Below are 23,665 nucleotides of genomic sequence, written 5' to 3'. Positions count from 1 at the left end.
CCACAGCTCCCATCACTCAGAGAACAAGGTCCGGCTACTCGCAGCTAACCCCCGCCCTCATCACCTCCACCTCACTATCCACCATACCCAGCCATATGGATGGCCTTGCTTTTCTCGCCAGGAACGCTGCCCAAACTCTCCGTCCCTCCAGCCCCACCAAGGAGTAGGGCTGCAGCCCTAGCTGCCCCATGGTGTTGGAGTCCCAGCTAAGGAACCTCTCAGTGCACTGAGCTATGGAATCTCCCGGGGTCTCCAACCCAACCCAAGGCTCAGTAAGAGCCTCATATGGGAAGCGTGTTTAAATGTGGACCTCGCGGAGGACACAACTCAAACAGAGGCTCATTGAAAGGCGCTGGAATGGGGGTTCTCAGAAACCGTCACAGGAATGTCCACCCCCCTGGGGAGTCGGTGGAGGGCTCTGGGGCATGCGGGAGGTTAAAGAGTCTCCAGGTCGAGATGAAGACGCAAGTGCCTTAGGACAAAGGACACAAGGAGCCATAACTGCTGAACGAGGTCTGGGGAACGAATTCCCTCAGAACCAAGCAGCCAAACGAACCCAGGGCTCCAGGACGCAGCCCTCGGCAGCGGAGCGCAAGCATCTTGCGCGTTGTCTTCTAGCCTTTGAAAAACTGACGCTCGGAGCGGAGATCGCCAGGGTGATGCTGTAGAGGGGCGGGGCGAGCGGTGGGGGAGGGGCCACGCCGAGGGGGCGGGGCGCGGGGCGGGGCGCGGCGTCTCAGGCTCCCCAGGAGCTGGCAGGCCTGCCACCGCCGCGGCCGGGCGCGGGCGGGGGGCGACCTTTGCGCGGGGCAGGGCCAGGCGGCTTCCTGACGGCCCCCCCAGGCGCGCCGCCGAGCCGAGCGCCCGGGAGGCCGCGCTGGGGTCCGCGCGCAGCCGTCATGGACATCCCGCCTCTGGCTGGCAAGATCGCGGCGCTGTCGCTCAGTGCCCTGCCCGTGTCCTACGCGCTCAACCATGTCTCGGCGCTCTCACAGTGCGTGCGGGGAGGGGCTGGGCCGGGGCTGCGGGCTCCGAGGGTCCTGCTTGCCCCGCGGGTGGGAAGCCCCGGGGGCTGGCGGAGGGAGGATGCGCGGCGACGTGCCTGGGCCCTGCGAGCCCTAGGCCCCCTGCTCAGCTGCGGCCCGGGAGGAGGGGGTCTGGGCCACAGAGACCTCCCCACATACGAACCGGAAGTCCTTTTCCCACCCGGAAGACGGCCAGCGGGACGTGGGGCTATCCTGGGCCATTTAGAACCTGAGGAGAATGGAGGTTGAGAAGCAGAACTCCCCACACGGCAGGGCTTGGGAGGGTCTCTTGAGTCTTCCCCAGGGATGCACCAAGCACAGGCTCCAAAGTCACCGGGATCAAAGTATTGCCCAGATAAGGCCCGAATGACCTGGCAATTGCCACACGCCCTGCCTGGTGGCCCCCACCAGATGGTGCCTCCGTGGCATCCTGGCTCAGATCTGGGACTTTCTCATTCAGAGCAAGTCCACTCTGCCACTAGCCTCAGTTTCCCCAAGCCCCTAACACTTCCAAACCCAGCCCAACACAAGCTGGCCCTGGTTGGCTCCTGGGTGCCGATTGTTGACTCCACCCCTCACAGCCTCCTGGGACCCTGGGTGAACCAAGTGGCCTCTGGGAACCTCAGTTTCCTCCCCTGTGTCATGGGCATAATCCTAGACCTCACTCGACAGTTACAACTGTTGTTGTGAGGTGCCGTCTAGTCAGTTCCAACTCATAGTGACCCTATGTATAACAGAACGAAACACTGCCAGGTCCTGTGCCATCCTCACAGTTGTTGGTATGTTTGAGCCCATTGTTGCAGCCACTGTGTCAGTCCATCTCATTGAGGGTCTTTATCTTTTTAGCTGGCCCTCCACTAAGCATGGCTGAGGTTTAAGAATTGTGTGCAAATGAGGCTGGCAGGGGGTCTTGTCTGATTACATCATGGGTGGAAGGGGCCAGGATAGGAATCCTAGGGGGCAGTGGAGTGTCCAGGAAGATGGGGCCTGGAGAGCATCACTGTGTGACCCTGAACAGGCCTTCAACCCTCTCTGGACCTTGGTTTGTCCGCCTGTGTTGGGGGCTGCTCAGAGACACTTTGGTGTTACCTAGGAAACTGGGTGACCTGCCTTATCAGGTTGGTGGGTGCAGATGTGGCAGGGACGGGGTGGAGTCATAGAATCGCTTGTACTTTAGCCAGGAGGAGCCTTAAAGAGTGAGGTGCACAGAGCCAAGCACTAGAGACCCTCTGGCAGGTGTGGGAGCTGGGCCTGGCCATTAGGGGCTTGGCATTGTTGAGTGACTGAACGAGCAAATTAAATCAAATGCAAGGCAGCAAATGATGGGATAAATCCAACATTCCCAAGGGGTACCTGGCCCAAGTTGAGCAATGATCCTTTCTGGGAAGTCAGGGAGGGCCTTTTGGAAGAGGGGCAATGTAGATGGGCAGCAAAGGATGAGGAGGAGTTTGTTGAGTGGAAAAGTGACTCTGGAAGGGGGTTTCAGGAGGGGGAAACAGCCTATGCAAGAGTCTGGTGATGGAAAAGGACAGGTTCAGGAAGGGCCTTGTTGGATGAACAGCGGACATGTCAGCCTCATCACCACCCGGAGTCTGACTTTGTCCCACCAGGGTGGGTAGGACCTTAGCACTGGCCTGGCCTCCTGACTTGGCTTCCTCCTCTACAGCCCGCTGGGGGTGGCGTTGATGAGTGCCCTGATCCTGGTGTTGCTCTTTGTGGCTATCTACAGCTTGTCCCACAGCGAAATCTCCTACGACCCTCTCTACGCTGGTGAGTCGTGGCAGTGTACTGGTGAAGGGAGATTGACTGGACAAGGGCCTCCATCCCAAGACTTGGGGCCATCAAAGAGCCTCCCCCATCAGACTGGTGCTAGTCCGTGAAGAGCCTCTGCTACCAGGCTAGGAGGCCCTTGAAGGACCTCCTGTATTAGACTGGGGAACCTCAACGGGCCTCTCCCGTCAGACTTGGGGCTCCTGAAGAGAAGGTGCTGTGTCTCCCCCATCAGACTGGGAGCCCCTGAGAGACTATGCCTCCCCATCACTCTGGGGTCTCCTGAGGTCAGGGACAGTACTGCTCCCATCAGTCTGGAGACCCCGAGAGGCAGGGACTGTGCCTGTTCCATCAGACAAACAGAATGAGTCAGGTCTGTGGGTCATGTGTGTGACCTGTGTGGGGGGTGGGAGAGGGAGCAGTCAGGGCTTGAAGTCCTTGCCTGGAGTCTTCATCCCTGACCAGCAGCCTCTCACTGGTCCTTCCCACACCTGCCCTGAGCCACACCTGTTCCAGAGCCAGGCCCATGCCAGGCCTGAGCCATGCCCACACCCAGCGCTGGCCCCTACCATATCTGGCCTGGCTTACCCACACCCATCCCAGCCCTCCTACACCCGTCACCCACATACCTGTTTTGGGGGGTCACCCCTTTCCTGAGCCCCTCATGCTCCTGATCTGGCCCTCTCACACCCTGCCAGAGCCCAACCATGCCCAGCCTAGGCCCTACTCACACCTGGCCTGAGCCCCAACCATGCTGGCTGAGCTCTGCCCTATTGGCTCTAGCCCTGCTCACTCCTGATGTCTCACATACCCGCCCACTCTCCCACAGTGTTTGCAGTCTTCGCATTCACCTCTGTCGTGGACCTTATCATCTCTCTCCAGGAAGATGGCTACGTGGTGGGCTTCATGGAGTTCTACACCAAGGAGGTACGTGTGGTGTGCAGGCATGGTTGGCCCCTGCCCCTTCCCCCAACCAACCCACCTGTCCCCCCAGGGTGAGCCCTACCTGCGCACGGCTCATGGCGTCTTCATCTGCTACTGGGATGGCATTGTTCACTACCTCCTCTATCTGGCCATGGCTGGTGCCATCTGCAGAAGGTTCGCGGGGCACCTGGAGGGAGGTCAAGTCCTCAGGGTGGGGTCCCAGGGCAGGTTGGAGCCAGGATTGTCTGCAGGGGCTGCAGCCTGGGAGAGGGCTGAGGTGGCCAGAAGAAGATTCTGGGCACTGTTGTCAGGTGCCTAGGTGGCACCTGTGCCTGGGCAACCACCTCTGTCCTTAGATGGAGGGACCTGACTGGTCATTCCCCCATTTGTCCCCCTGTTGCCCCTTCCATCCTGGGCAGAGTTGGGCCCTGGTGGGGGTTCTGAGACCAAAGGGCAGGTACCTGCTGGTCACCTTGTGATCCCCCACTCAGGAAGAGGTACCGGAACCTTGGACTCTACTGGCTGGGCTCCTTCATCATGAGCATCCTGGTATTCCTCCCAGGAAACATCCTCGGTGAGGACTTGGCTTTGGGAAATTTGTGCCCCTTGGACTGGGTCACTGCCCCGTGCCTAGAAGTTCCCCGTTTGATCCTGCATCCTTCTCAGCATCTGTAGAGACCATTCCTCTCTGATGCCTATTCACCCACATCCTCCCCATTTCCTCATTTCTTCTTGGGGGAGGAAATCCTGAATCCACCTCTTCTCCAGGCTGCTGGCCCCTCACCCCAGAGGCTTGGCCCCAAATGCTCTTGACATAGGAAGGGACTTTTAGGAACTTTCACTGGGGGCACAATGAAAGCTTCATAGGCAGGGCTTAGGAGGTAGGGACAAGTAGGGCAGGATACCTGGGATGTGGGGATGGTGTGGGCAAAGGCTCGGCAGTGGGAACCCTCAGGTGTACTCACGGGAAGTGGTGAGTTGAAGAATCGGTGGAATATAGGATATGTTGACCCAGCCAAAAATCCCAATGTTGAGAGCCAGTTCCAGAAGGAACTAGAGCCCAAAGATAAATAGAGGCAGGCCACACAAGCTGTTACATGGACATTACTTCATGGCACTGGGGAGCCACGAAGGATGTTAAAAGCTCAAGCAAGTGAATCAAGATGCCCAGCCAGGGGCTCTGGTGTGACCTGACTAAAGGGTCCACCCAGGCCTTGGAGACCCTCACTGAGTGACTCACCCTCCTCCACTCTGGCAGGCAAGTACAGCTCAGAGATCAGGCCTGCCTTCTTCCTCACTATCCCCTACATGCTGGTCCCATGCTGGGCCGGCATGAGGGTCTTCAACCAGTCCCAGGCACCTACCTACTGCACCCCCAACATGGTGAGTACCTTGTCCCAACATGTCTGAATGTCTCCCATATGAGTTCCCTTGGGCACCTTGTCCCCAAAATGCCTAAATATCCCGTTTGCATTCTTTCTGGAACTCCTCTGAAGTCTCCTTGGTTGTCAAAAGGAGGAGATGAGCCTTTATTGAGGACCTGCTGCATACCAGACCTCTAACACTCTGTTTCTTTCCCATGGGCCAGGTCCAAGAAGAGCAGAGAAAGGGCCTCCTGCAGCGTCCAGCAGACCTGGCCCTTGTCATATACCTCGCCCTTGCTGGGTTCTTCACCCTCTTCCGAGGCCTGGTGAGTCTGAGCTGGCCATCCTGTTCCTTTATCGAGTACAAAAAGACCATTGCTTTCCCATCTTGATCATCCAGGGAAGTTCTGCATTCTGACCTGAGTATTGCATGGCAAAACCCCCATCCTCTTGCCTCCTCCTCAGTTCCAGTATGTGTGGATTCCCAGCCAGGGCAGGGAAAGGCCAGAGCAAGGGGTGTGGACTCCACCTGGGAGGGTGTGGCAGGCTTCCCTTGGAGGGATGTTGTGCTGGGGTGTTAGTTTGTCTGTCTACCCCAGGTGGTGCTTGACTGCCCCACGGATGCCTGCTTTGTCTACATCTACCAGTATGAGCCATACCTGCGGGATCCTGTGGCCTATCCAAAGGTGCAGGTGAGAAGGCAAGATGGGAGGAGAACTATCCTGCCCATGAGAAGGGCTCCCTTGAGCCTCTTTGGAACCATGTACCAGAAACACAGGTCAAACTGGGGTAACCACGCAGCTGGAAGTACAGATATGAATTTCAGGCATGGCTGGATATAGGAGCTCATGGGCAGCTCTGTCTCTGGCCATGGGTTTCACACCCAGGCACCCCTTTTGTGGTGTGGCAGAGGCTTTTTTGCCAGGCTTCTATCCACCCCATTCAGCCACCCAAGAAAAAAACGTGAGCCCTTTATTCCTTCCCTTTCAGAGCTTAAGAACAAGTCTCAGGCAGGCTCTGATTAGTCCAGCTTGAGTCACATGCTCACCCTGTAGCCAATCGTTATGACCAGGGGGCTAGAGTGTTTTGATTGGCCAGGCCAAGGTCACATACTACTTCTGAAGTAAAGGGGTGGGCTCAGCTCCATCCAGACCACCGTGGACTGAGTGTGTGTAGGGGTGGCGGATCCCCAAGGGAAATAGGCAATATTTTCCACAGAAGAGGGGTGGGATGCTGGGTGTGCAGAGTCCATCCTGGGTGGGGTTTGAGGCTGGCCAGATCCTTACTGGGTCCCTGCCTCGGGTGAATGGGGAGACCTGGCTGGGGCAACTGGTCACCCCATGGGCTGTGTGCCCCCAGATGCTGGTGTACATGTTCTACGTGCTGCCCTTCTACTGCCTGGCCGCCTACGCCCTCATCTTCCCTGGCTGCTCCTGGCTGCCTGACTGGGCCCTGCTGTTTGCTGGAGCCATTGGCCAGGTGAGGCAGGGGTGGGAAATACACACAGGGGAGATAGCTTCTGCGTGCCCATTACTTGCTTTTGTGCTGGTGCTTGGGTAGGGTGATGCTGGGCCTCTCAGAGGCCTCAGCCCCAGGCATAGCCACACTTGAGGGGTGCCCAGTCTGCCGGAGACAGATCTGGAAACAGACACTCACAGCTCATGGGGTCAAAAGGAGGAACAGGGGCTGATGGGAGGGGGCGCGGATCAAGAGGGAAAATGTTTCCTAAGAGGGAATGGATGCATAGGAGCTGGGTATTGATGTATGGGTATGAATTCTGCCCCCAGGGAAGGGCATCCCAGAAGTGGGAATAACATAAGGAAAGTCAAGGGGGCCATAACATGGGTGAAGGCAGAGATAAGACAAATTGGCAGCTAGATGCTGAGGGCTTTGAACTCGGCTTAGGAACTGTGCTGAGGGCACTGGGGCACCATGGGAGTGGTTTGAGCAGGAGAGAGCCCATCAGAGCTGAGGTCTGTTTCTGGGTTCCTGGTGGGAAGTAATAAAGCCTGGGCCCAGGCCAGGCAGTAGGTACAGAAGGGCTTTGGTGGGGTAGAATTGACAGGATTGGTGTCAAAGGCAGCTGAGATTTTGCAGATAGGTAGGTGGTGGTGCCTCTGCCTGGGGCAGGGAAGACTGGACGGAGGAGCTGGTCCCAGGCTGGAGAGGTGGGATGTGGGTCCAGCAGATGGGGTGAACATGGTTTTTTCTGGTCAGGCAGCTGGAAAGAGGCACTGGCGGCTCACAGAGAGGTGAACAAGGACAGACAGGCAGACTAGGGACAAGTGGAGCAGAGATTTTTCAGAGATAGGTAGGCAGAAACTAGAGATAGGAGACAGGTAAATCAAGCAGAGCCAGCGAGTTGGGGATAAGGACCCCAGGGTGGGATGTTGGTAATGCTGGCCCTGCCCTGTCCCTGACATCCTCTCTCCCCTTCTGGCCACAGGCACAGTTCTCACACATGGGCGCCTCACTACACCCGCGCACGCCCTTCACCTACCGCGTGCCTGAGGATGCCTGGACCTGCTTCTTTGTGTGTAACCTGCTCTACGCCTTGGGCCCCCACCTGCTTGCCTACCGCTGCCTGCGGCGGCCTGCCTTCTTCCTGCGTCCACCGCCCCCCGGCCCCCTGGGCCACCACAAGAAGCAGAACTGAGGGGGTGCCATGCTGCCCAGAACTCGTTTTTACATGTCCACCTGGCCTTGGCTTGGGAAGGTTGGGTTGGGTTTTTTAGGGGCAGGAGGGACATCTCCAGGGGTCTTTGGGCCTGGCAATGGTGGTTTCAGGCCTGTAGGTGGGATGGGAGACCCAGGAGCCAGGTGTTCTCTTCGGCTGTCACAGCACCCCAACCCCCAAGGATATTCGTCTACTCTCTCCCAGAATTTACCCGTCATCCCCTCATTAATAGTAAAAACCTTTTTGATGCCGAGAATGTCACTGCCTGAGTGTTTCGGGCTGTAGGGGTGAAGGGACCCTCTCCTCTGACCCCTTGTGGACCCACTCATCACTGCCAGCCTGGATTTCGGGAGATGGAGGTCCCAGGACAGTTGAAGTCTGTCTTCAGTTGGCATGCACAGCTACATTTTCCAGGTGGAGAAACTGAAGCTTAGAGAGGATGAGAGACCTGCCTTGGGTCACAGTTCACGCTTGGGAGAGAAGGGTCCACAATTCCAGCTCCATCAATAAATTGTCATAATGAATAACCTGGCACAGTTATTAGGCACCTACCCTATACCATGTCAAGGGCCAACCTCATGTGCTACATGCTGGATCTCATCCCATATTCCAGATGGGGAAGCTGAGGATGAAGGAGTGAAGGCAGGCCAGAGGTCCTGCCTCCTGATGAGACTGAGCTGGGGATCAAGTCCAAGTCCATAACTCTGCCTCTGCTGTCTGGTTGGCTTGGTTTCATTTTGGGGAGACTGAGGCTGGAGAGACAGCAGAGAGATTTGGGGGATGGCTTGCTGTTTCCTGGTTGGATTTTTAAACTTGGGCAAAGGACCAGGTTCAGGGGTGGGTCAGGGGCTTACCCAGGGTTCCCCAGCAGACCATACCTATACTTATTACCAAAAACAAAACAAAACAAAACCCATTGCTGTCAAGTCCAACTTACAGTGACCCTATAGGACAGAGTAGGACTGCCACCAGGGCTCCTTCTACACTTATTAGGCACCTACTGTATATCTAGGGGAGCCCTCGTGGCACAGTGGCTAAGAGCTCGGGTGCTAACCAAAGGGTCAACAGTTTGAATCTACCATCTGCTCCTTGGAAACCATATGGGGCAATTCTCTGTCCTATAGGGTGGAATCGACTCAACAGCAACAGGTTTGGTTTTTTGGTTTTCATATATCTAGGACCCTGGTGGTGCAATGGTTAAAGCGCTGGGCTGCTAACTGAAAGGTTAGCTGTTTAAACCCACCAGGTCTTCCAGGATGAAAGATGTGGCGGTCTGTTTCCATAAAGATTACAGCCTTGGGAACCCCAAGGGGCGGTTCTACTCTCTCCTATAGTACCATTACAAGTTGGAATGGACTTGATAGTAACAGGTTTACTATATATCTAGCCATTGTATTCTCACCAAAGAGTCAGCACCCCATTTCCCAGAGGTGGAAACTGAGGGTCAGAGAATTCAAGCATCTCTAAGTTTCCTCAGAGAGCAAGGGGCAGAATTGGTTTTTGATTTATCATGGCAAGCCACCTCTACCCGCCTCGCCCCAGGCCATGTCTGCCAGGTGTGTGATCCTTGTGGGGGTCCCCAGCCTGCAGAGTGAACACCTTTTGGGTGCCAGAACCAAGGTCCCTGGGATGGTCACCCAATGACACAAATAGGCTCTCAGGCCAAGCCCCTTTTCCAGGTCACTGAGCCCCCTAACCACACAGGATATCCAAGAGGGAAGACCCCTCTCCCGCATTGTAAAGATGGGTAAACTGGGGTCAGCCATCAGGTGCCTGGACCTGGCTGTGTACTCACTGTGGAGCAGGGTCCTTCCACAGCCTGCGCCCCAGGCCACTCCTCCGTGGAACTCATGACACTGCGTTCCCTTTAACGCCGCCCCCCCACCTGCCTCCCTCCCTCCTCCCCTTGCAGGCAGACACCGGGATTGCACTGCCTGCAAGGATCTGCTCAGTCCTTCCTGGGTGTGCGGAGCACTGAGTTCCTGGACAGGAGTGCGCAGGCAGAATGGTAAGTGGGGGGGCTGCGGGACCGACAGGGAGCAGGTCTCGGTCTCTCCCTCTCTGGATTATGTCTCTCTTGTCCTTTCTCTCTGTGTCTCTAGATCTAAGTCCCTCTGAGTCTCTTTCCCTCTGTGTCTGCCTCACTCCGTCCCTTTCTGTCTCTCCCTTTTTCTCTTCTTTCTCTACCCCTCTCTCCATCTCTCCCTTTTTCTGTGTCTCTTTGCCTCTGTATCCTTGTGCCTCTTCCTCCCCTTTTCCGTGTCTCTCTCCCTCTTGAACTCTCTCCATTATCTTTACCTTTCCTTCTGTTTCTCCCTCTGTCCCTGGACTGTTCTTGCCCTCTCTGTCTCTCCCTTCCTTCTGTCTCTCCCCCTCTTTCCTCCCCTTTTCTGTGTGTGTTTCTCACTCTCCCCGTGTCTCTGTCTCTCCCTCTTTCCATCTCTGCCCCCCCCACCCCGCGCCGGCCCCGTTTGCTGCAGTCTCCTGGCGCACGGATAACCTTGCCGCCACCGCGGCTCCAGCTCCTCCCCCCGCAGCCCCAGGCCAGGGCTGGAGAGAGAGGGGGCTGGGTTCCGAGTGACGTGGGGGGACCCCGGGGAAAGACTGCGGGAGGGGGAAGCTCGGGCCCAAGGTGTGAGCGTGCCGGGGGTCGTGGGGGTCTTAGCCTTCTCTTCAGGGAGTCCTCAGGAACCCTGGCCAGGGTAGGGGGTGCTTAGCACGAGCTGGGTCCTCGCCGCAGGGCAGAACGGCCAGGGCGCTGGTCCTTCGATGGGCAAAAAGGGCGGGAGCCTGGACGGGGCCGCCATAGGCCAACCTGCGTCCCTTTGTCTCCCAGGTGTGTGCCCCGGCCGCCCTCGGGCCCGGCATGCTCTGGGCCGCGGCTTGGGGGCTACTGCTGCTCATAGCCCCCGCGGAGGCGCAACGCGGCCGGAAGAAGGTCGTGCACGTGCTTGGTGAGTCTGGGCCGTTGGGCGCGGTCTCGCTAGTCTTGCAGGGGCCCCCAAGGGGACCCCTCCAGACTGGGGCCTAGAGTGAGCCCCGGTGCGCGGTGGGGGTGGGGCGTTAGTGCTGGCCACGGTCCCACCTCCGCTCCCAGCCCTCTCTGCAGCCCCTTTATCCCTCAGGTCCCCCACATCCTCTCCCAGGGCCCCTCTCCCCGAAGCCTCGCCCCCAGTCCCACCCCCCTGATCGCTTCTCCGTGGCCCGCAGAGGGCGAATCAGGCTCGGTGGTGGTGCAGACGGCTCCTGGTCAGGTGGTCAGCCACCGGGGCGGCACCATCGTCCTGCCCTGCCGCTACCACTACGAAGCAGCAGCCCACGGCCACGACGACGTCCGCCTGAAGTGGACCAAGGTGGTGGACCCGCTGGCCTTTGCCGACGTCTTCGTGGCGCTGGGTCCCCAGCACAGGGCGTTCGGTAGCTACCGTGGACGGGCCGAGCTGCAGGGCGACGGGCCCGGGGACGCCTCGCTGGTGCTCAGAAATGTCACGCTGCAGGACTATGGGCGCTACGAGTGCGAGGTCACCAACGAGCTAGAGGATGACACCGGCATGGTCAAGCTTGACCTGGAAGGTGACCAGCCCAAGGAGAGGGGCAAAAGGGGGCTGTAAAGGATAGAAACCACTTCAAGCTATCCGAAGGAATTTAGAGGCTTCATGGAGTAGGGAAACCCTGGTAGCATAGTGGCTAACAGCTATGGCTGCTGACCAAAAAGTAGGCAGCATGAATTCACCAGGCGCTCTTTGGAGATCCTATGGGGCAATTCTACCCTGTCCTATAGGTTCGCTATGAGTTGGAATCAGACTGGATGGCTATGGTTTGCTTTTTTCCATGGAGTACAGAGGGCAGTGGTTCTTGAAAAGGGCGACTTTGCTCCCCAGGAGACATTGGCAAAGTATGGAGATGTTTTCAGTTGTCACACTTGGGGGGCTTTGCTATTGGCATCTAGTGGCTCAAGGCCAAGAATGCTGCCAAACATCCTAAAATGCACAGAACAGCCTCCCACAGCAAAGAATTATGTAGTCCGTGATGTCCTAGTACCAAGGGTGGGAAGCCCTGGGGTAGGGTAAACTTTAATCCAGATTCTCACCCTGGGCGGCCTTCCCCCTCAGGCAGATCTCTCCTTAAAAAACCAAACCAAACCCACTGCCCCTTCCAGTCGATTCCGACTCATAGTGACCCTATAGGACAGAGTAGAACTGCCCCATAGAGTTTCCAAGGAGTGCCTGGTGGATCTGAACTGCCAACCTCTTGGTTAACAGCTGTAGCACCTAACCACCAGGCCACCAGGGTTGAGGAACCAAAAACTAGCGCCAGGCTTCCCCTTCCCAGCTTAGCAATCACTTTCCTAGGAGATCCAGCTAGAGTCCCAGAGTTGTCTTTCATTGGCCCATCCTGAATCATGTGCCCATATCTGAGCCAATCACTGTGGCTAGGAAATGGACTGCTCTGATTGGCTGGCCCTGGATTTCGTAGGTGGGGTTTCTATCTGAAGAATTCTCTCCCACCTGGTTTGCCTTCCTCGGTCCACCTTAAAACATTCCTGGAGAGCCCAACTTTGTTAAGGTGGCAAACAACAGTAGCGGCAGCAGCAGCTCTCCTGTGTTGGCTGTTTTCTGTGTGCCAGGTTCATAGTTGAAGGGCTCTCTGGTTTTTCTTATTTAATTTTTCCAACAACTCTGAGGAAGTTGCTATTACCAGTTAGATGGGGATCTGGCTCAGAAAGGTTTGAGCCTTCGTAGGACGTGCGCTAGTGAGTGGCAGGACTGGGATTCGAACATGGTCTGTCAGGTTCCAAATCTTTCAGACCCAGTCTTCCTCTGTCAGGCATGTGCTGAGAATATCCAGTTCACCCCCAAGCCCTGCCCCTCAAACACAGCCAGCCAGAACTCTGGCAAGCTGAGTTGACTGCGAGTCTAATGAGCGTTACATTCCAGGGTCATAAGAAGGGAAAGTGAAAGTGAAACCAATTGGTATTGCCTCTGGAGATGCTGGGGATAAAAGGAGTTTTCACCCAGGACCAGCGTTCCAGGGGTTCCCAGTGTGGGGGAGTCAACCCTGGGCAGATACTCCTAGTTCCCTGATGTCGGGGCTGGACCAGAGGGAAGAACCCTGTGCTGGGAGAACACAGAGAAAAGCATATAAAACTAAATGGAGGAGGGTTATGAGAGCTCGGTTTTGAAGGATGAGCAGTAGTTCAACGGATGAACCAGGTAGCGAAAACAACATGCACAAAGGTCTCTAGGGATAGAAAAGGGGTGGACATGATTAAGTGTGTTAAGGAGAAGGGTTAAGAGAATCCCAAGCTTAAAACAAAGGGGAGTCAAGGGGCGTGTGAGCTGGGGAAGGGCACGTGAGCTGGGGAAGGGCATGTGAGCTGGGGAAGGGTGTGGTCAGGTCTGAGACCAGACCCGAGATGGAAGAATCACACAATGCCTCTGTGCCTCGATTTCCTCCTCTGTGAGGTACGTATGGGCGGGCTGGGGACCCGGGCTGACCCCTTTCCGTCCCCTAGGCGTGGTCTTCCCCTATCACCCCCGTGGGGGCCGCTACAAGCTGACGTTCGCCGAGGCGCAGCGCGCCTGCGCCGAGCAGGACGGCATTCTGGCCTCGGCCGAGCAGCTGCACGCGGCCTGGCGTGAGGGCCTGGACTGGTGCAACGCGGGCTGGCTCCGCGACGGCTCCGTGCAGTACCCAGTGAGCCAGCCCCGTGAGCCCTGTGGCGGGGCCGTGAGCCCCGGTGCCGGCGGCAGCACCTCCGGGGGCGTGCGCAACTACGGTTACCGACATAACGCGGAGGAGCGCTACGATGCCTTCTGCTTCACTTCGAACCTCCCGGGTGCGTAGCTCCCGCCCCCGCAAGGAGCCCCTATCCAGGCATGCCCGGGCCCCGCCTCTAGAGTTTGAGTCCCTGCCCAGCTTTGGAGGCCCCGCCCTCAGCAGGCCTGACCAGGAGTCCTGTCCCCAGGACTGCCATATCCGGCAGTCAAACGTTACTTGGCGCTAAAACTGTCCTGGCCGAGGCCGGGTCCCGGGTTGCAGGTGTGTAGGTCTTGAATCCCGAGGCTGTGGTACCGAGGGTGCAAAAAGGAGTCCAGGATCCCGAGGCCGGTGTTTCAGACTGCAAAGGGCGTCCTGAACTCCGATGCTGTGATTCCAGGCTGCAAAGGGGTTCCTGGGTTGTAACGCCGAGATCCCGGGATGTAGGTGTGTGTGTGGGGGGGGGGGTCTTGAGTCCCCAGCCCAGAATCCCGCCCTGGGGTACCGCGCGCGGTCCTGACAACCTCTCCATTCCCCGCAGGGCGCGTGTTCTTCCTGAAGCCCTTGCGGCCCGTGCCCTTCGCAGGGGCGGCGCGCGCGTGCGCGGCGCGCGGCGCAGCGGTGGCCAAGGTAGGGCAGCTGTTTGCCGCGTGGAAGCTGCAGCTGCTGGACCGCTGCACGGCGGGCTGGCTGGCTGACGGAAGCGCGCGCTACCCCATCGTGAACCCGCGTGCTCGCTGCGGGGGCAGCCGTCCTGGCGTGCGCAGCCTGGGCTTCCCTGACGCCGCCCGCCGCCTCTTTGGCGTCTACTGCTATCGCGCGCCTGGAGCGCCCGACCCCGCGCCAGGCGGGTGGGGCTGGGGTTGGGCCGGCGGCGGCGGCTGGGCTGGAGGAGCACGAGACCCCGCCGCTTGGACACCACTGCGCGTCTAGGCGCGGCGGGGACGGAGGGGGCAGCTGGGGCGCTTGGAGGCTGCCCGAGTGCCCTGGGTCCCCTGGATGCTGACCATGCCACCTGCGGTTCTTGGAGTCCGACCACGCCCCTTGCAGTTTCTGGTGACGGAACATGTCGCCTGAGGTCCCCTGGAGACTGACCGCACTGCGCGAGGTTCCCTAAACATTCCATTCCCCCCCACCCGATTTTCTTCGGGAGAGACGGGCCACGGCCCTGAGGCCCCTGGAGACCTACAGAAGAGACCATGTGGTCTTCTGAAGACTGGCCTTGCCTCCCAAGGTCACCTGGAAACGGACCTGCCCCCGCAGTTACCTGGAGGCTGGACCCTCGTGACCATCTGGACACTAGCCACCCGTCCCCTTTCAGTTACCTGGACACCGAACTCCCCCCATCCAGGTCACCTGAAGAGAAAATGGAAACCTCAGGGTTCCCAGGTGGCCATGCCCCCGTGGTCACCTGAAGAGGAGGGGCTCCTGCACGCCCCCTCCCCAACAGTGACCTGGAGACTGGGTTCTCATCTCCTCCGCTAGTCTCCGTAAGATTTGGGGTAACAGGTCACGCCCTCAGGTTACCCTGGAGAACAGCCCCACTCCTTCCAGTTTCTGGAGATCTCCCTCAGCTGTATCGGAAAAGACTGATTGACTAGCCCCCAGCTGACTCGCTGGGTCACCAGTCAGGGCTCCTGCCTGGTGTCTCCCTGGAAAGAGAGTAAATCTGCCCCACCTGTCCGCTTTTCGGCCGTCGCCAAAGAGACCATCCCCACCTCTGGGCCCACAGACCCATAAGATGTATCACTGTTGCTATGGAGACCAGCTGCCCGGCTTTCCACTGTTACCAAGGTGAACAGCACAACCTCTACCTGTCACCTAGAGACACAGACCCCGCTCCTGCAGCAGCCCCACCCATGGAGACTGCGTGGCCCTCCCCCAGCTGTAACTATGGATACCACACTTTTCTCATCTCACCGGCCCCCACCCCCAAGCTCCACTTCCAGCTGTCCCTAAATGCCACAGTGGCCACACTCCCCCCAAGGAGACCCAGCATTCTGGTTCTCCAGTCTCACCATGGAAACAGGGTGCCCCTCCCCCCAGACCCAACCCCAGCAACTCCACCCTCCAAGTATGGCTCCAGGTGGCTTGGACCCCACAGCCGTTACCATGGAGACCAAACTCTGGTGTCTGAGATAACAGAACACCTGTCCCCCTACGCTTTCCCTTCTGACAGGGCCTTGCCCCGCCAAGGTGTTGCCATGGAGACTGTCACGGTCTTCCCCATGACAGCTGCCTGCCTGTTGTCAGGAACTTTTCATGGGGGCTAAGTGTCAGGGGTGCCTCTCACTGGGGATGCAGACTGACCCTTCTCCAGGTGTCCTGCAGGTGTGCCTCTGCCTCATGCAGCCTCCACAGATAGCGCTGGACTCAGGGGCTACTGGCCACCATCCTTTTGATCGCTAACTACCTGCCAGACAGCAGCTGTGCACGAGACACCTGCCACTCTGCTCCTTGCAACACCCGCCAGACAGGCATCACGATGGTACAGATGAAGAAAAAGGCGAGCCCAGCCCCCGGAGCTGTGCGAGCAGAAGCCCCATTTTCCTCCCACTGAGCTCCTCTCATTCCCTGTGTGAGCTCCCAACTCCCTCTTTAGACACCGAAGGGGCGTGAAACACCCTTGAACCTGAAATTCCACCCCAGCTCCGGGGTCTAAGGGGTGATCTGTGCTAGGAAGCCAGGACCCAGCCATACTTCCAGTGCTGAAAGCCAGGTTTGGGGCCACCCAGCCACAGGGAACCCAGTTCTGAAGTCTTGACAGGAGTCATGCTGAGATCCTTCCGAAGCCACGCTTACTGTCACACCCATCTCTGGGAAACCACCTGGGTTTTGGAACCAGGTAGACTCTATTCCTTCTCTTGCTCACTGTGTGACTAAGTGACAAAGCCTCTCTGAGCCTCAGTTTCCTCTTCTGCACTGCGGTTTCAGTCAGGGCTGTTCTGAGGTCCCGTGAGTACAAAGCATACAGCAGGGGCACAATAAATCTTTTTTTTTTTTTTTTTTTGATGAATGAGGAAAGGGGCCGCGAGTGGGTAATTACTTAATAAATGCACTTTGGTGGACAAAATACCTCCCAGGTGTGCTTAGTGATGGTATGGCTAGGAAGTGTGTTTCTTCACTACTGAGTCCCTTTCACCTACCTGATCTTTCTGTCCTCTCCCCTCCCGCATACTGCTTCCATTCTCTCCCTTGAGACCCCCTCATGGGGTCTGCCCCTTTTCAGACCTGCAGGCTATTGTGCTTCTCAACACCCAGGGCATGAAATGTGTGAGACTGGATGAGGAGGTTTGGAATTTAAGGCATCAGGAAGGCAGTGAGGGAAGCATTGGCGCTTCAGTGGTAGAATTCTCACCCTTCAGGTAGGAGTGGAGGGTTCAAGTCTTGGCCACTGCACCTCCTGTGCCGGCACCACCCATCTGGCAGTGGAGGCTGGTCTGTTGCCAGGAATAGTGAACAGGTTTCAGTGAGCTTTCAGACTAAGATGGACTAGAAACAAAGGCCTGGTGGTCGACTTGTAAAAATCAGTTAAAGAAGGCAGTGAGATTGCGAATTTTCCCTGGCGTTGAGGGAAAGTATGGGCAGAGGAGTATCAGAAAGTTTCTGGGATACAAAGCCAGGAGAGAAAAAGGTTTAACAACTCGATTTGGTTGTAGAAGTGGGATGATTGTGTAACTGCTGCTCCTTCAATACTGCACCAGACAGAACTTCTAGAGACTTGGACCCTCCTCTGAAGGGGTCAGGGGTCTAGCCCCTGTGGTTAGGCTTCCAGGGCTCCAGCTGGGTCTCTGCTTCCTTGAATAGGGGAATGGTAAAGGGTGGGTTATGAGTTGAATTGTGTCCCACAAAAAGTATGTTGAAGTCTTAACCTCAGTACCTGGTGAATGTGACCTTGTTTAGGAATAGGGTCTTTGCAGATGTTATCAGTTAATGTGAGGTCATACTAGAGTAGGGTGGGTCCTTATCCACTATGAGTGGAATGGATTCTTCTTCAGAGCCTCCAGAGGAATCACATGGCTGATACCTTGACTTTGAATCCCAGCTTCCAAAACAGTGAGACGATGCATTTCTGTCCTTATAAAAGCCACCCAGTTTGTGGTAGTTTGTTACAGCTGCCCTAGGGGTATGACGGTTCAGTGAGAGAGTGCTCATCTTCGATGTGGTAGATCCACATTCGATTCCCAGTCAATGTACCTCATGTGTAGCCACCACCCATCTGTCTGTGGAGGCTTGTGTGTGGTTTTGATTCTGGGTTTCAGTGGAGCTTCCAGACTAAGATGGACTAGGAAGAAAGGCCTGGTGATCTACTTCCAAAAATCAGCATGTGAAAAGTCTATGGATCGCAAGGGTCCGATCACAACTAATCATGTGAATGGTTCAGGACTGGGTAGCTTTCATTCCATCGTGCGTGAGGTTGCCATGAGTTGGGGATGGACTTGATAGCAGCTAACAGCAACAACATAGTGACCTCCAAGTTAAGTTTTCTTAGAGGTGAGACCAATTTATATCCTCACCATTATTGTTTCTCCATATTCTCACCAGCATAGTGTTATCACTTTCTTACTTTTGCCAAACCAATACGTGAAAAATGGTATCTCAATGTGGTTGCCATTTGCAATTCTTATTATATGTCAAGGTGAACATCTTCCCTTAACACACCCCACTTTGACCTTAGAAGCAGGGGCTGAGTAAATCATAAACTTTTCTCAGCTCAGGCATATTATCATCATCGATTATAAAAAGGCCCCTTATGTTAGATTTGTTTACCCCCCTTTTGTCCCCTTTCTTGTTTATCTTGGTGTTTTTATAAAAATGTGTGGTTTTGTTAAGCATATGTTTAGTTTAAGAGTCATCTGTATTTCCTTGCTATGAATTTTTCATCATATCCTTTTGCCCATTTTGTTACTGGATTATTAACCTTTTTCTTATTTATTTTTAGGAGCTCTTTATATATTAAGACAACTAGTCTTTTATCTACTTGCCTTAATATATAAACAGTAAAATTATTAAGGCAAAGAAAAATAAAGATACAAGGGAAAGATTAGTCCAAAGGGCTAATAGACCAACCACGACTACCATGGCCTCCCCCAGACTGAGTCCAGTACAACTGGATGGTGCCCAGCTACCACCACTGATTGCTCTAACAGGGATCACAACAGAGGGTCCCAGACAGAGCTGCAGATAAATGCAGAGCAAAATTCTAACCACAGAAAAAGACCAGACTTACTGGCCTGACAGAGACTGGAGAAACCCCTGAGAGTGTAGCCCCCAGACACCCGTTTAGCTCAGTAATGAAGTCACTCCCAAGGTTCACCCTTCACTTAAAGATTAGGCCTATAAAACAAAACCAGACTAAAGGGGCCCACCAGCCCAGGGTCAAGGACTAGAAGGTAGGAGGGGACAGGAAAGCTGGTAATAGGGAACCCAAGGTTGAGAAGGGAAAGTGTTGACATGTCATGGGGCTGTTAACCAATGTCATAAAACAACATGTGTACTGTTTAATGAGAAACTAGTTTGTTCTGTAAACCTTCATCTAAAGTACAATTTTATATACATATTACGTATATATATATATATGTATGTATATATATATATATAGGCAACTAGTTGTGTTGAAAAGCAAAGATGTCGCCTTGAGGAGTAAGGTGCGCCTGACCCAAGCCATGGTGTTTTCAGTCGCCTCATATGCATGCAAAAGCTGGACAATGAATAAGGAAGACCAAAGAAGAGTTAACGCCTTTGAATTGTGGTGTTGGCAAAGAATATCGAATATACCATGGTCTGCCAAAAGAACGAACAAATCTGTCTTGGAAGAAGTACAGCCAGAATGCTCCTTAGAAGCAAGGATGTCGAGACTGCGTCTTACATACTTTGGACATGTTGTCAGGAGGGATCAGTCCCTGGAGAAGGACATCATGCTCAGTAAAGTAGAGCATCAGTGAAAAAGAGGAAGACCCTCAATGAGATGGATTGACACAGTGGCTACAACAATGGGCTCAAGCATAGCAACAATTGTGAGGATGGCACAAGACCAGGCAGTGTTTCATTCTGTTGTGCACAGGGTCGCTATGAGTCGGAACAGACTTGACGGCATCTAACAACAACAACAACAGTCCTTTAGTCTGTCAGTTTGTTGTTGTGGAGGCTTCCATGTTGCTGTGATGCTGGAAGCTATGCCGCCTTTATTTGGATACCAGCAGGGTCACCCATGGAGGACAGGTTTCAGCTGAGCTTCCAGACTAAGACAGGCCCGGAGGAAGGACCCGGCAGTCCTTCTGAAAAGATTTAGCCAGTGAAAACCTTATGAATAGCGGCAGAACATTGTCTGATATAGTGCCGGAAGATGAGCCCCTCAGGTTGAAAGGCACTCAAAAGACGACAGCACAAGAGCTGCCTCCTCAAAGTAGAGTCAACCTTAATGATGTGGATGGAGTCAAGCTTTCAGGAACTTCATTTGCTGAGGTGGCATGACTCAAAATGAGAAGAAACAGCTGTAAACATCCATTATTAATCGAAACCTGGAATGTAAAAAGTATGAATCTAGGAAAATGAGAAATCATCAAAAATGAAATGGAATGCCTAAACATTGATATCCTAGGCATTAGTGAGCTGAAATGGACTGGTATTGGCCATTTTGAATTGGACAATCATATGGTCTAGTATGCCGGAAATGAAAACTTGAAGAGGAATGGCGTTGCATTCATCATCAAAAAGAACACTTCAAGATCTATCCTGAAGTACAACGCAGTCAGTGATAGGATAATACCCACATGCCTACGAGGAAGACCAGATAATATGACTATTATTCAAATTTACACACCAACCATTAAGGCCGAAGATGAAGAAATTGAAGATTTTTAGCGACTTCTGCAGTCTGAAATCGATCGAACAGCAGTCAGGATGCATTGACAATTACTGGAGATTGGAATGTGAAAGTTGGAAATAAAGGATTGGTAGTTGCAAAATATGGCCTTGGTGATAGAAACAATGCCGGAGATTGCATGATAGAATTTTGCAAGACCAATGGCTTCTTCATTTCAAATACCTTTTTTCACCAACATAAACGGCGACTATACACATGGACCTCGCCAGATGGAATACATGGGAATCGAATCGACTACATCCGTGGGGAAAGACAATGGAAAAGCTCTCTATCATCAGTCAGAACAAGGCCAGGGGCCGACTGCGGAACAGACCATCAATTGCTCATATGCAAATTCAAGTTGAAACTGAAGAAAATTGGAACAGGTCGCCAAGAGCCAAAGTACAACGTTGAGTACATTACACCTGAATTTAGAGACCATTTCAAGAATAAATTTGACACATTAAACACTAATGACCGAAGATCAAATGATTCGTGGAATGACATCAAGGACATCATACATGAAGAATGCAAGAGGTCATTAAAAAGGCAGGAAAGAAAGAAAAGACCAAAATGGATGTCAGAAGAGACTCTGAAACTTGCTCTTGAACATCAAGTAGCTAAAGCAAAAGGAAGAAACAATGAAGTAAAAGAGTTGAACAGAAGATTTCAAAGGGTGGCTTGAGAAAACAAAGTATTATAATGACATGTGCAAAGACCTGGAGATAGAAAACCGAAAGGGAAGAACATGCTCTGCATTTCTCAAGCTGAAAGAACTGAAGAAAAAATTCAAGCCTCGAGTTGCAATATTGAAGGATTCCAAGGAGAAAGTATTAAACGACTCAGGAAGCATCAAAAGAAGATGGAAGGATTACAGAGAGTCACTATACCAAAAAGAACTGGTCAACGTTCAACCATTTCAGGAGGTACCATATAAGTAGGAACCAATGGTACTGAAGGAAGAAGTCTAAGCTGCACTGAAGGCATTGGTGAAAAACAAGGCTCCAAGAATTGATGGAATACCAATTAAGATGTTTCAACAAAGGGATGCAGTATTGGAAGTACTCATTTGTCTATGCCAAGAAATTTGGGAGACAGGTACCTGGCTAATCAACTGGAAGAGATCCATATTTATGCCTATTCCCAAGAAAGGTGATCCCACCGAATGCGGATATTATCGAACAATATCATACGCAAGTAAAACTTTGCTGAAGATCATTCACTGTGAGCTGGAACCCACTCGACAACACCTAACAACAACGGTTCTTTATCTTTGATTTGAACGATTGTTAGCAAGTTTGGCATTTATCTTTTGACCTTGCTGTTTTGTTTTGTTTTGTTTGCCACTATTGCTTGTAAGAATAGAGCCCAAACTCCTCACTGTAGCCCATGTGGCCCAAGTGGCCTGTTGTCTGCCTCTCTGACCTCACCTTCTTCCACTCTCCCCTTTGCTGACTCAGCTCCAGGCATGATGGGCTTCTTGCTGTTTCTCAAAGGCGCCGTGCTTCTTTCTACCCATTGCCATCAAGTCGATTCCTACTCATAGCGACCCTATAGGACAGGGTAGAACTATCCCGTAGGGTTTCCAAGGAGCACCTGGTGGATTCCCACTGCCGATCTTTTGGTTAGCAGCCATAGCTCTTAACCACTACACCACCAGTGCGGCGAGACTGTGTCTTACATACTTTGGACATGCTGTCAGGAGGCATCAGTCCCTGGAGAAGGACATCATGCTTGGTAAAGTAGAGGGTCAGCGGAAAAGAGGAAGACCCTCAGTGGGATGGATTGACACAGTGGCTGCAACAATGGGCTCAAGCACGACAACAATTTTAAGGATGGTGCATAACTGAGCAGTGGTACATAGAACAGGGTTGCTATGTGTCAGAACTGACTCAATGGCACCTGATAACAGCATTCTCCCTTTGCTCTTCCCTCTGCCTGAAACTCTTCCTTTCTTCCCCTCCTCACCTAGTTAACTCTACTCCTCCTTTAGATTCCACCCAAAATCACTTCCTTTAGGAAGCCTTCCCTGACCACCGCCAGGGCCATGTCTATCCCGTTCACCACTATACCCTCAGCACCTAGCACAATACATGACTCACAGTAGCTGCTCACTAAATCTTTACTGAGTGAATGCATGAATGAAGGTATCTCAAGGTGACAGGCAGGTTGAACTGTTAAAAAATTTTATTAAAATGTCAAAGAAGTACATTAATGTCCACAGTGTCAGATACCACAAACTCACAGAACACTGCAGCTCACAGCAAAACCAGCAGAACCAGTTATTCACACACACACACACACTCACACGCATGCCACACACGCAGCACACGCAAACACACACACATCCCAAAGTGAAAAGTCAAAAGACAAACCACCCACTTTAAAAAAACACTAGAGCACCCGCCCATCATGGAGTGGGGTGGGGGCAGGGCAAGGGGTACAGGGGACAAGGGCAAGGAGCATAAACCAAGCTCCCCTCAAAAAAGTTGCATCCCGAGCCCCCTTGAAGAAAAATTCTTTTGTGACATGTATGATCAAAGATGTGCTGTTATTGTTAATATTATTATTACATATTTTAAAATCAAGAAGCATTATCAAAGTAAGAAGACAAAACCTATATCCCTGGGGTTTCTCAACAATAACCATATGGTGGATAATGTCTATAGCAGGGAAGATTGAAGATCTCGGTCAAATATGAGGGTCCAGGTTGTGCCTCTCAATCATTTCCTCAGTCTGCCTGTGTGTGTGAGATAATGTTCCAATCATTTCCCTGATGTAGAGAGTAGTGTTTGGAGTCTGACAGAGGCCTCAGTTTCCTCATGCATAAAATGGGAAAATGATGGTTCCTGTCACTGGTCTGTTAAGGTGACTAAAGGAGATAATGTGTTAAGTCCTTAGCAGGCACCAACTCATAGATGTCAACTGGAATTATTTCTCAGGAGGGATACAGGCTCAGTCAACACAGTCAATTCTCTACCAAGCCCTTAGAGGATCATGCATTGGCATATTTTTCTTTCCTGTAGAAGGCCGTTCTCCTCTGTGGTTTTCAACACTAATGCACAGATTTTACCCGGACTGAGAACGGGCAAAGGGAATGAAGGAAAAGCAATGATCTTTCCTGAAACATTATGAAGCCAGATCCTGGCCAAAGGCTGGGGGAGGCCTTTGACAGGTCGAGTGTTTGGGAAAGGAAGGAAAGGGGTGTTCTTTCCAGTTAAAAAATAAAAACTTTGAGAGGAAAACGTGTGTGTGTTTCAGTTTGAACACTGTGCACCTC

General features: G+C 53.5%; 2 protein-coding genes across 2 annotated transcripts; both read left to right on the top strand.

Moving 5' to 3' along the window:
• Positions 1–861: 861 nt before the first annotated feature.
• On the top strand, positions 862–8,016 carry TM6SF2 (transmembrane 6 superfamily member 2). The gene is made up of 10 exons (XM_003413518.4): positions 862–994; positions 2,692–2,795; positions 3,625–3,722; positions 3,790–3,893; positions 4,211–4,293; positions 4,978–5,102; positions 5,308–5,409; positions 5,683–5,775; positions 6,443–6,562; positions 7,530–8,016. The coding sequence occupies exons 1-10, from the start codon at positions 900–902 to the stop codon at positions 7,737–7,739; spliced, it is 1,134 nt and encodes a 377-aa protein (XP_003413566.1). The 5' UTR covers positions 862–899; the 3' UTR covers positions 7,740–8,016.
• Positions 8,017–9,305: 1,289 nt separating this feature from the next.
• On the top strand, positions 9,306–14,453 carry HAPLN4 (hyaluronan and proteoglycan link protein 4). Its single transcript, XM_064279911.1, has 7 exons — positions 9,306–9,316; positions 9,673–9,768; positions 10,298–10,394; positions 10,597–10,714; positions 10,971–11,333; positions 13,276–13,599; positions 14,062–14,453. Exons 1-7 carry the CDS (start codon positions 9,306–9,308, stop codon positions 14,451–14,453), a joined length of 1,401 nt encoding a protein of 466 aa, XP_064135981.1.
• Positions 14,454–23,665: the final 9,212 nt, after the last annotated feature.

Source organism: Loxodonta africana, chromosome 3 (genome assembly GCF_030014295.1).
Source record: "Loxodonta africana isolate mLoxAfr1 chromosome 3, mLoxAfr1.hap2, whole genome shotgun sequence".
NCBI classification, from domain to species: domain Eukaryota; kingdom Metazoa; phylum Chordata; class Mammalia; order Proboscidea; family Elephantidae; genus Loxodonta; species Loxodonta africana.
The sequence above is the reverse complement of the archived record's forward strand: the minus strand, read 5'-3'. Positions and strand labels throughout refer to the sequence as shown.